A 13,322-nucleotide genomic window follows, 5' to 3' on the forward strand; every position below is an offset into this window, starting at 1 on the left:
AGCCTTTCAAAGCACTTCATGGCTACAGACGTGAGTGCTACGGGTCGGTAATCATTTAGGCAGGTTACCTTAGTGTTCTTGGACACAGGGACTATGGTGGTATTAGTGGAATTTCTTATAAGCTTCCGGGTTAGAGTCCCGCTCCTTGAAAGCTGCAGCTCTACCTTTCAGCTCAGTGCGGATGTTGCCTGTAATCCATGGCTTCTCGTTGGGGTATGTACGTACAGTCACTGTGGGGGACAACATCATCAATGCACTTATTGATGAAGCCGATGACTGATATGATGTACTCCTCAATGCCATTGGAGGAATCGCGGAACATATTCCAGTCTGTGCTAGCAAAACAGTCCTGTAGCTTAGCATCTGCTTCATCTGACCACTTTTTTTCATTGATCTAGTCACTGTTGCTTCCTGCTTTAGTTTTTGCTTGTAAGCAGGAATCGGGAGGATAGAATTATGGTCAAATTTGCCAAATGGAGGGCGAGGGAGAGCTTGGTAAGCGTCTGTGTGTGGAGTAAAAGGGATTGCTAGTTTTTATTTTTTATTAATTATTTCTCTCTCTCCTCTGGTTGCACATTTAACATGCTGATGGAAATTGGGTATAACCGATTTGTTTCCCTGCATTAAAGTCCTCGGCCACTAGGAGTGCCGCCTCTGAGCTCTTTCTGGTTTGCTTATGGTGGTATACAGCTCATTGAGTGCGGTCTTAGTGCCAGCATCGGTCTGTGGTGGTATGTAGACATCTACGAAAAATACAGATGAAAACTCTCTAGGTAGAGTGGTCTACAGCTTATCATGTGATACTCTACCTCAGGTGAGCAAAACACTCGGCAGATCCTCACAAGGCACCCTGATCTCTTTCCGCGATGTCTCTTTCTCCTGCGAATGACAGAGATGAGGGTCTGTTCGGGTGTCTGGAGTAAATCCCTCTCGTCCTTTTCGTTAGAGATTCTTCGTCCAGTTCAAGGTGAGGAATCACTGTTCTGATTTCCAGAAGCTCTTTTCAGTCATAAGAGACGGTTGCAGCAACATTATGTACAAAATAAGTTACAAAAATGCAAATAAACAAACAAAATCTCACGGTTGGTTAAGAGCCCATGAAACGGCAGCCATTATCCGGCGCCAATTCATATATGGCTTTAGATAATTGCTAGTCTCAAGTGCAGCTGACATTCTTTCTGATTTTAGTGATTACAAAGACTATATTCGTCACCTCTCAATTAAGTATGGGCTCGTTTGTCCATTGATCCTGCAATTTGTCCACTGTCTACCATTCAGATATATGACCTGATTATTTAAATGGAGTGCTGTATTGCTGTTAGCATTTATTGAAAGATCAGTTTGGAGATAATGGTACAATTATTACATTTAGTGGTAAATTATTATATTTACTGTACTTTTCATTTTCGTTAGCAAAATCTGAAAATACTCTGGATACATGAGAGGTATTTCCTGGAAAATGTGGGGTAGGTGCAACATACCAACATCCCTGGGTCGCTCCTCTTTTCAGTTCTCTGCAGCTAGCAACTGGAACGAGCTGCAACATAATCAAACTGGACAGTTTTACCTCACAAAGACTCAATCATGGACGCTTTGTGTGTTGTATTGTCTCTTACCTTATTGATCTTTGTGCTGTTGACTGTGCCCAGTAATGTTTGTACCATGTTTTGTGTTGTTACCATGCTGTGTTGTCATATGTTGCTGCCTTGCTATGTTGTCTTAATTCCCCCTTTGTTGTGTTGTCTCTCTTGTTGTGATGTGTTTGGTCCTATATTTATATTGTATTTTATTTTTATCCCAAGCCCTCGTCCCTGCAGGAGGCCTTTTGGTAGGCCGTCATTGTAAATAAGAATTTGTTCTTAAATGACTTGCCTAGTTAAATAAAATATACAAACAAACTAGGGTTTGAGTGAGAGGACTGGTGTCTCCAAGTGGCCATGCACCTCTCCAAAGACGCAATCCAAAAACGTCCATTATAAAACCGCAATCTGGGTCACTTGGGCATGATTCTAAAGCTAAGTTATGAAATACGATCTTAGGCAATTCAGTGAAAAAACGATTCTGTAATTTTTGTGTGCGTAGAAAGGAGTCCAGTGCATGCAAATGTTCTTCACAATGAACAGGCTAATTATGTTCAGAACAACCCAGGCTATGACAAGATATCTTGTAACTGAATGTTGACACTATATACAGTTAAGTCAGAAGTTTACATACACTTAGGTTGGAGTCATTAACTTGTTTTTCAACCACACTGTAATTTTCTTGTTAACAAATTAGTTTTGGCAAGTCGGTTTGGACATTACTTTGTGCATGACACACGTAATATTTCACATATAATTCACTGTATCACAAATCCAGTGGGTCAGAGGTTTACATACACTAAGTTGACTGTGCCTTTTTAAACAGCTTGGAAAATACCAGAAAATGATGTCATGGCTTTAGAAGCTTCTGATGGGCTAATTAACATCATTTGAGTCAATTGGAGGTGAATCTGTGGATGTATTTCAAGGCCTACCTTCAAATTCAGTGCCTCTTTACTTGACATCATGGGAAAATCCAAATAAATCAGCCAAGACCTCAGAAAACAAATTGTAGGCCTCCACTAGTCTGGTTCATCCTTGGGAGCAATTTCCAAATGCCTGAATGTACCAGGTTCATCTGTACAAACAATAGCACGCAAGTATAAACACCATGCAGCCGTCAAACCTCTCAGGAAGGACGTGTTCTGTCTCCTAGAGATGAACGTACTTTGGTGCGAAAAGTGCAAATCAATCCCAAAACAGCAAAGGACCTTGTGAAGATGCTGGAGGAAACGGGTACAAATGTATCTATATCCACGGTAAAACGAGTCTTATATCGACATAACCTGAAAGGCCGCTCAGCAAGGAAGAAGCCACTGCTCCAAAACTGCCATTAAAAAAGGCAGACTACGGTTTGCAACTGCACATGGGGACAAATTGTACTTTTTGGAGAAATGTCCTCTGGTCTGATGAAACAAAAATAGAGCTGTTTGGCCCCATAATGACCATGGTTATGTTTGGAGGAAAAAGGGGGAGACCTGCAAGCCGAAGAACACCACCCCAACTGTGAAGCACGTCATGTTGTGGGGGTGCTTTGCTGCAAGAGGCACTGGTGCAATTCAAAATGGATGGCACCATGAGGAGGAAAATGATGTGGATATGTTGAAGCAACATCTCAAGACATCAGTCAGGAAGTTAAAGCTTGGTCGCAAATGGCTCTTCCAAATGGACAATGACCCCAAGCATACTTCCAAAGTTGTGGCAAAATGGCATAAGGACAACAAAGTCTAGGTATTGGAGTGGCCATCACAAAGCCCTGACCTCACTCCTATAGAACATTTGTGGGCATTACTGAAAAAGCATGTGTGAGCAAGGAGGCCTACAATCCTGACTCAGTTACACCAACTCTGTCAGGATGAATGGGCCCAAATTCAACCAATTTATTGTTGGAAACTTGAAGGCTACCCAAAACATTTGACCCAAGTTAAACAATTTTAAAGGCAATGCTACCAAATACTAATTGAGTGTATATGAACTTCTGACCCACTGGGCATGTAATGACAGAAATAAAAGCTGAAATAAGTCATTCTCTACTATTATTCTGACATTTCACATTCTTAAAATAGTTGCGATCCTAACTGACCTAAGACTATTTTTACTAGGATTAAATGTCAGGAATTGTGAAAAACTGAGTTTAAATGTAGTTGGCTAAGGTGTATGTGAACTTCTGACTTCAGCTGTATGAAATGAGTTTAATGATTTGGAAATGTACAGTGCACATTTGGACTCACGGGTGTTTGGCTTGTATGACATCAAAGCAGTATTTATTATAATCCTCCTCAATGTCTCATCTTTCAAAATACTTTGAGTCCTCTTAATTTACAGCATTTCCCTCACTCAGACAAAACATTTGCAAAAGTTGCCCAATTACTGGGAGGGAGGAGGGGGACGACTACTTGTCACGCTCAAGTTCAGAACAGCCGTCAATCAAAAACCATACAGCAATGTGAAGCACAGAGCCCGAGCTCTGACGTCATGTATAGCATTTTACTGTACAGCTACTACGTTCCATTTGAGACATATTAGTGCCCAAATCTGCCATTTTCAACATGTATACAGGTACGAGTGTAAAGGGCTACCACTGCATGTTGCCTGGCACATCAGAGTTAACCAATGCTCTCCTGTTTATTTCCCTCAGGGCTGGCTGCCTTAGACCATGTTCTGACCCCAAGAATGAAAGCCTCTCACGTTGCCATAGAGACCATGAGGGATCACCTGGATGCTGTTTATGATATCACCGTTGTGTATGAGGCAACACGCGGCAAAAGCAGTGATAGACAACCTGCCCCAACCATGCCAGGTATGAAGTTGTTTGAGACAATTCTGTTTTTTCAGGTATTAAAGGGGAACACTTTAGGAAGTAAAACTATGCAGAGTGATGTTTTCAACCCACTAATACTAAACATGTGCAATTTAACAATCTATATTTAATTTTTTGTTCATCGACAAGGCTGTTTCAGAGTGATTGGGTTAAGTGTAGAAGACACATTTCAGAAGACATTCAGTTGTACAACTGACTAGGTATCCCCCTTTCCCTTTATTTGAGCTATTGTCAGCGCCAATTTAAATTGCAATAGTAATGACTGATGCCAGTGAGTCACTGGCAGGGATCATCAAATTGTCTGTGGCAGCCTTAAAGTATGGATCAAATCATCAAATTGTATTTGTCACATACTCATGGTTAGCAGATGTTAATGCGAGTGTAGCGAGTGTGCTTGTGCTTCTAGTTCCGACAATGCAGTGATAACCAACGACTAATCTAACCTAACAATTCCACAACTACTACCTTATACACACAAGTGTAAAGGGATAAAGAATATGTACATAAAGATATATGAATGAGTGATGGTATAGAACGGCAAAAGCAAGATGCAGTAGATGGTATAGAGTACAGTATATACATATGAGATGAGTAATGTAGGGTATGTAAACATTATATTAAATGGCATTGTTTAAAGTGGCTAGTGATATGTTTTTTTACATCAATTTCCATTAAAGTGGCTGGAGTTGAGTCAGTATGTTTGCAGCAGCCACTCAATGTTAGTGGTGGCTGTTTAACAGTCTGATGGCCTTGAGATGGAAGCTGTTTTTCAGTCTCTCGGTCACTGCCTTGATGCACCTGTACTGACCTCGCCTTCTGGATGATAGCGGGGTGAACAGGCAGTGGCTCGGGTGGTTGTTGTCCTTGATTAACTTTATGGCCTTCCTGTGACAGAGTGGTGTAGGTGTCCTGGAGGGCAGGTATTTTTCTTTGGCTAGCCTTACGGTTGTGGGCGGAGCAGTTGCCATATCGGGCGGTGATACAGCCTGACACGATGCTCTCGATTGTGCATATGTAGAAGTTTGTGAGTGCTTTTGGTGACAAGCTGAATTTCTTCAGCCTCCTGAGGTTGAAGAGGCGCTGCTGCTGCTGAATGCTCTCGGTAGCCAATGTGAGCCAATGTGAGCACAGATGATGCAATCTCAATCACACTGCCATTCCACACCTGGACAAAAGGAACACCTATGTGAGAATGCTGTTCATTGATTGCAGCTCAGAATTCAACACCATAGTGCCCATGAAGCGCATCACTAAACTAAGGACCCTGGGATTAAACACCTCCCTTTGCAACTGGATCCTGGACTTCCTGACAGGCCGTCCCCAGGTGGTAAGGGTAGGCAACAACATGTCGACAAAGCTGACGCTCTGGGGTACCTCAGGGGTGTGTACTTAGTCCCCTCCTGCATTCCCTGTTCACCCACGACTGCGTGGCCGAACATGACTCCAACACTAAGTTTGCTGATGACACAACACTGGTAGACATGACACTGACGACACAACGATGAGACAGCCTATAGGGAGGTCAGAGAACTGGCAGTGTGGTGCCAGGACAACAACCTCTCCCTCAACGTGAGCAAGACAAAGGAGCTGATCAAGGCGGGCCGAACAAGCCCCCATTAACATCAACAGGGCTGTAGTGGAGCGGGTCGAGAGTTTCATGTTCCCTGGTGTCCACATCACCAACGATCTATCATGGTCCAAACACACCAAGACAATCGTGAAGAGGGAAAGACAAAACCTTATCCCCCTCAGAAGACTGAAGAGATTTGGCATGGGTCCCCAGATCCTCAAAAGGTTCTATAGCTGCACCATCTAGAGCATCCTGACCAGTTGCACCACCGCCTGGTATGGCAACTGCTCAGCATCTGACCGTAAGGCTCTAGAGGGTAGTGCGTATGGCCCCAGTACATCACTGCTTCCTGCAGTCCAGGACCTATTTTATAGGCGGTGTCAGAGGAAAACTCATAAAATTGTCATACTCCAGCCTCCCATGTCATAGACTGTTCTCTCTGCTACCGCACGGCAAGCGGTACCGGAGCGCCAAGTCTAGGACCAAAAGTCTCCTTAACCTCTCTGGGATATCGGCAACTGCCAGTGAAAGTGCAGGGCGCCAAATTCAAAACAACATCAACCTCATAATTAAAATTCCTCAAGCATACAAGTATTTTACACCATTTTAAAGATACAATTCTCGTTAATCCAGCAACAGTGTCTGATTTTCAAAATGCTTTACAGCGAAAGCACCACAAATGATTGTTAGGTCACCACCAACTCAGAAAAACACAGCCATTTTTCCAGCCAAAGAGAGGAGTCATAAAATGCACAGTTAAAATTAATCACTAACCTTTGATCTTCATCAATGACACTCATAGAAGTTCATGTTACACAATACATGTATGTTTTGTTCGCTAAAGTGCATATTTATATCAAAAAATCTAATTTTACATTGGTGCATTACGTTCAGTAGTTCTAAAACATGCAGTGATTGTGCAGAGAGCCACATCTATTTACATAAATACTCATTATAAATGTTGATGGAAATACAACTGTTATACATGCAATTAGAGAGATACTTCTCCTTAATGCAACCGCTGTGTCAGATTTCAAAAAAACTTTACGGAAAAAGCAAACCATGCAATAATCTTGAGTACAGCTTTCAGAAAACAAAGCAGCCAAAAAGATATCCGCCATATTGGGAAGTCAACATTAGTCATAAATAGCTTTATAAATATTCACTTACCTTTGATGATCTTCATCAAAATGCACTCCCAGGAATCCCAGTTCCACAATAAATGTTAGTTTTGTTCGATAATTTCATCATTATGTCCAAATAGCTTCTTTAGTTAGGGCGTTTGGTAAACAAATCCAAAAGCGCATTCAGGTCCCGTCGGACGAAAAGTTCAAAAAGTTCCGTTACAGCCCGTAGAAACTTGTCAAACTAAGTATAGAATCAATCTTTAGGATGTTTTTAACATAAATCATCAATGAGGTTCCAACCTGAGAATTCCATTATTTATCTGTTATTTTACCAGGTAAATTGACTGAGAACACGTTCTCATTTGCAGCAACGACCTGGGGAATAGTTACAGGGGAGAGGGGGGATGAATGAGCCAATTGTAAACTGGGGATTATTAGGTGACCGTGATGGTTTGACGGCCAGATTGGGAATTTAGCCAGGACACCGGGGTTAACACCCTACTCTTACGATAAGTGCCATGGGATCTTTAATGACCTCAGAGTCAGGACACCCGTTTAACTTCCCATCCGAAAGACTGCACCCAACACAGGGCAGTGTCCCCAATCACTGCCCTGGGGCATTGGGAAAGTTTTTTGAATCAGAGGAAAGAGTGCCTCCTGCTGGCCCTCCAACACCACCATTGTCTGTAGAAAAGCAATGGAACGAGAGCTAACACTCATGACCGCACCTTAGAGCCTGTGGCAATCTGCCAGACACCTGGCTCAAACAGCCCTTATGAGCCCCCACTTCACAGTAGAATCCTCAAACAAAATTCTAAAGACTGTTAACCTCATAGTCCGCCCCCCCCCCCCCCCGCATGCGGTAGCGTAAATACAGCCTCAAGCTCATTACCATAACGCAACGTTAGCGATTTCTAAAAATCGCAAATGAAATGAAATAAATATGCCTGTTCTCAAGCTTATCCTTTTCTTGACAATCCTGTCGTCTCAGATTTTCAAAATATGCTTTAGAACCAGAGAAAATCACTAATTTGTGTAAGTGGTGATAGCTAGCTTAGCATTAGCGTTAGCATTTAGCACGCAACATATTCACAAAAACCAGCCAAGGAATCAAATAAAATAATTTACCTTTGAAGAACTTCAGATGTTTCAATGAGGAGACTCTCAGTTACATAGCAGATGTCCAGTTTTTCCTGAAAGATTCTTGTGTAGGACACATCGTTCCGTTTTGTTACTATGCATTTGGCTACCGAAACTAACCGAAAATTCAGTCACCTACATGTCGAACTTTTTTCCGAATTAACTCCATAATATCGACTGAAACATGGAAAACGTTGTTTGAATCAATCCTGAAGGTGGTTTGTCATATTTCTCTCCATTGAAAGCACCGTCCTTGTAGCCTGGTTTGTTCTGAGATTTGAATGGAAAAATACCGGGACCTGACTTTTGCGCAACAATTGCCACACAGACACCAAGGGGGACACTTGGCAATTGTAGTCTCTTATGGTCAATCTTCCAATGATATGCCTACAAATACGTCACAATGCTGCAAAGACCTTGGGGAAACAAGAGAAAGAGTCCGTTCATTCCTGTCGCATTCACAGCCATATAAGGCGATCATGGAAAACGTAGCCTCAGAAATCCTGTGCATTTCCTGGTCGGTCATACATCTTGGTTTTGCCCGAAGCATTTGTTCTAAGGGACTCACAGTGAAAATCTTTGCATTTCTGGAAACGTAAGACTGTCTTCTTTCCAAAACTATCAATTCCAAGCATATTCGAGCATCTTTTCGTGACAAAATATTGCGCTTAAAACGGGCACGTCTTTTTATCCAAAAATGAAATACTGCCCCTAGAGTCTTAACAGGTTAACATTTATTGGAAGCCTTAGCAAGTGCAACAACCAATGTCCCACTGTATCTACAATAGGGGCTGAGTTTAAAAAAACTACAAGCCTCAGATTTCCCACTTCCTGGTTGGATTTTTCTCAGGTTTTCGCCTGCCATATGAGTTATGTTATACTTCACAGACATCATTCAAACAGTTTTAGAAACTTCAGAGTGTTTTCTATCCAATACTACTAATAATATGCATATATTAACATCTGGGACGACAGTAGCAGGCAGTTTACTCTGGGCACCTTATTCATCCAAGCTACTCAATACTGCCCCCCTGTCACCAAGAAGTTTAACATCTTCTACCCGCAAGCCATAACACTGTTGCTAGTCACTGTTTATTATCTATGCATAGTCACTTCACCCCTACCTACAGTCGTGGCCAAAAGTTTTGAGAATGACACACATTCATTTCCACAAAGTTTGCTGCCTCAGTGTCTTTAGATATTTTGTCAGATGTTACTATGGAATACTGAAGTATAATTACAAGCATTTCATAAGTGTGAAAGGCTTTTATTGACAATTACATGAAGTTTATGCAAAGAGACAATATTTGCAGTGTTGACCCTTCTTTTTCAACACCTCTGCAATCTGCCCTGGCATGCTGTCAATTAACTTCTGGGCCCCATCCTGACTGATGGCAGCCCATTCTTGCATAATCAATGCTTTGAGTTTGTCAGAATTTGTGGGTTTTTGTTTGTCCACCTGCCTTTTGAGGATTGACCACAAGTTCTCAATGTGATTAAGGTCTGGGGAGTTTCCTGGCCATGGAACCAAAATATCGATGTTTTGTTCCCCAAGCCACTTAGTTATCACTTTTGCCTTGTGGCAATGTGCTCCATCATGCTGGAAAAGGCATTGTTCGTCACCAACTTGTTCCTGGATGGTTGGGAGAAGTTGTTCTCTGAGGATGTGTTGGTACCATTCTTTATTTATGGCTGTGTTCTTAGGCAAAATTGTGAGTGAGCTCACTCCCTTGGCTGAGAAGCAACCCCACACATGAATAGTATCAGGATGCTTTACTGTTGGCATGACACAGGACTGATGGTAGTGCTCACCTTGTCTTCTCCGGACAAGCTTTTTTCCAGATGACCCAAGCAATTGGAAAGGGGATTCATCAGAGAATGACTTTACCCCAGTCCTCAACAGTCCAATCCCTGTACCTTTTGCAGAATATCAGTCTGTCCCTGCTGTTTTTCCTGGAGAGAATTGGCATCTTTGCTGCCCTTCTTGACACCAGGCCATCCTCCAAAAGTCTACACCTCACTGGCCGTGCAGATGCACTCACACCTGCCTACTACCATTCCTGAGCAAGCTCTGTACTGGTGGTGCCCCGATCCCGCAGCTGAATCAATATTAGGAGACGGTCCTGGCGCTTTCTGGACTTTCTTGGACGCCCTAAAGCATGGGTGTCAAACTCTGGCCCGTGGGCCAAATTTGGCCCGTGGGGTAATTATATTTGGCCCACGAGACAATACCAAATTACTACTAGAGCTGGCCCGCCGGTATTATACAGCGCATTCACCACTAATACTACGAATCCCATAATGCTCTGCTGTTTTCGCGCGCCAATCAGGACAGGACCCAGAAACGCTCTCTCCTCTGTGACAGTAGTCATAGCAACATAGACGCTACAACTGTCAGCGAGCTAACCCTTCCCAAAAATGGCGAAAAGAAAGGCAGAAAACAGGAGCTTTCTGGACAAGTGGGAGGCAGAATATCTGTTTACATATGTAAAAGACAAACCTGTTTGTCTTGTTTGTGGAGTCAACGTGGCTGTAAGTAAGGAGTACAACATTAGACGACACTATGAAACGAAACACCATGACAAATACAAGGACCTGGACATGACTCAAAGGAGCCAGAAAGTAGAGGAGATGAAAAGAAGTTTGGTTTCACAACAGAATATGTTTAAAAGCCACATCACAAAGCGAGGCTGCTGTAAAGGCTAGTTACATAGTGGCAGCAGAGATCGCAAAATCAGCCCGGCCCTTTAATGAGGGAGAGTTCATGAAAAAGTGCATGATGAAGGTTTGTGACCTCGTATGCCCAGAGAAAAACAAGCATTTTCAAACGTGAGCCTGAGCAGGAACACAGTAGCTGATCGCACATGTGATCTTGCCACCAATCTGTATGACCAGCTGATGGAAAAGGGAAAAGATTTTGTTGCGTTCTCCTCGCTGTGGATGAGAGCTGCGACGATCTGATACTGCTCAGCTGTCAGTCTTCATCCGTGGAGTGGACTCAAATCTGTGTGTTACGGAGGAGCTATTAGGATTCAAATCAATGCATGGCACAACCACAGGAAAGGAAATCTTTGAGGAGGTTTCCAAATGTGTAACTGAAATAAAGCTGCCGTGGGATAAACTCGTTGGATTAACGACAGATGGTGCGCCAGCGATGTGCGGTAAAAAGAGTGGACTGGTGGGCATGGTTCGGGAGAAGATGCGGGAAGAGAACTGTGCAGGTGAGCTAACTGTTTACCACTGCATCATACATCAGGAAGCACTGTGTGCCAAAGCCCTAAAGATGGAACATGTTATGACCACAGTAACACAGGTAGTTAACTTTATAAGAGCCAAAGGTCTAAATCACCGCCAGTTTAAATCTTTTCTGGAGGAGTGTGGTTCGGAATACGCAGACGTGCCGTATCACACAGAGGTGAGATGGCTAAGCAGAGGAAAAGTACTGAACAGATGTTTCGAGCTGCGTGAGGAAATATGTCAATTCCTGGAAACCAAAGGGAAGGATACAGCAGAGCTCCGGGAGCAAAAGTTCCTGTGTGAGCTGGCCTTTCTCTGTGACATCTCGAGCCATCCCGATGCGCTGAACCTGCAGCTTCAGGGGCGGGGGCGCATCATCACAGACATGTACGCTGCAGTGAGGGCCTTCAAAACTAAACTGTACCTGTGGGAGAATCAGATGCTGCAAGGAAACCCTTGCCATTTTCCCTGCTGCCAATCCATAAAAGCGCAGATCTCTACCGCCGTGTTCCCATGCGCACAGTTTGCTGAAAAACTCAGTGTTCTCGCCACTGAGTTTAGCCGGCGATTTGCCGACTTCGATGCCCAGAAATGCAAGTTTGAACTGCTTAGTAATCCCTTCGCAGTTGATGTGGAAAATGCACCAACCAACATCCAAATGGAGCTGATTGAACTCCAGTGCAACGACACGCTGAAGTCAAAGTATGATGCTGTGGGCGCCGCACAGTTTCCACGGTTCATCCCTGACACAATGCCTCAGCTCCGCACCCAAGCTGCTCAGATGCTCTCCATGTTCGGCAGCACTTATCTATGCAAGCAACTTTTCTCCTCGATGAAGATGACCAAAACAACTCACAGGAGACGTCTGACTGATGAACATCTTCGCTCGATACTGAGGATTTCTTCAGCTCAGAGCTTGAGCCCAGACATTGATGAACTAGCATCCAAGAAGAGATGCCAGGTATGGCTTGGGCACATCAGATTAGACCAGTGTGCAATAATTAACGTTTTCTTTATGCACTTTTTCTTGCTACAAGGCATGGGCTTGAATGGTTGATTGATTTATTATCATTTTATTTGTAAAATTATTAGCCAGTGGAAAAAGTTTATTTTGGTATTTAAATCAGAAGGCTGCAAATAGAAAAGAGGCAAACAATTTTTTTTAAATTTTATTTATTTAATAAATGAATGCCATTGATGTGTTTTTTCATTTGAAATTCGATTTTGCATATTGTTATATATTGTATGGTAATAAGCGATGCTTGTTCCATATTCAATGTTAAAGCAAAACTTGTTTGGGTCCATATTAAAAGGTTACTCACAAGGCAGGAAATACGCTCGACCTCATCTTTACTAGATGCTGTTCTTCCACTAACCTCATTGCAACTCCCCTCCAAGTCTCCGACCACTACCTTGTATCCTTTTCCCTCTCATCCAACACTTCCCACACTGCCCCTACTCGGATGGTATCGCGCCGTCCCAACCTTCGCTCTCTCTCCCCCGCTACTCTCTCCTCTTCCATCCTATCATCTCTTCCCTCTGCTCAAACCTTCTCCAACCTATCTCCTGATTCTGCCTCCTCAACCCTCCTCTCCTCCCTTTCTGCATCCTTTGACTCTCTATGTCCCCTATCCTCCAGGCCGGCTCGGTCCTCCCCTCCCGCCTCCGTGGCTCGACGACTCATTGCGAGCTCACAGAACAGGGCTCGGGCAGCCGAGCGGAAATGGAGGAAAACTCGCCTCCCTGCGGACCTGGCATCCTTTCACTCCCTCCTCTCTACATTTTCCTCTTCTCTCTGCTGCTAAAGCCACTTTCTACCACTCTAAATTCCAAGCATCTGCCTCTAA

At 43.3% G+C, this 13,322-nt stretch overlaps 1 protein-coding gene across 4 annotated transcripts in view; it reads left to right on the forward strand.

Annotated features, from left to right (window-relative positions):
• Nucleotides 1-13,322, forward strand: part of LOC115113033 (1-acyl-sn-glycerol-3-phosphate acyltransferase epsilon-like) — an 89,969-nt gene that overhangs the window by 23,987 nt on the left and 52,660 nt on the right. For all 4 annotated transcript variants that reach the window (XM_065012714.1, XM_065012715.1, XM_065012717.1 and 1 more), the window contains 2 exons: nucleotides 815-967; nucleotides 4,219-4,380. In XM_065012714.1, the coding sequence (XP_064868786.1) occupies nucleotides 815-967; nucleotides 4,219-4,380 (315 nt within the window). The remainder of the gene's footprint in view (nucleotides 1-814; nucleotides 968-4,218; nucleotides 4,381-13,322) is intronic.

This window comes from Oncorhynchus nerka, linkage group LG28 (genome assembly GCF_034236695.1).
Source record: "Oncorhynchus nerka isolate Pitt River linkage group LG28, Oner_Uvic_2.0, whole genome shotgun sequence".
NCBI classification, from domain to species: Eukaryota; Metazoa; Chordata; class Actinopteri; order Salmoniformes; family Salmonidae; genus Oncorhynchus; species Oncorhynchus nerka.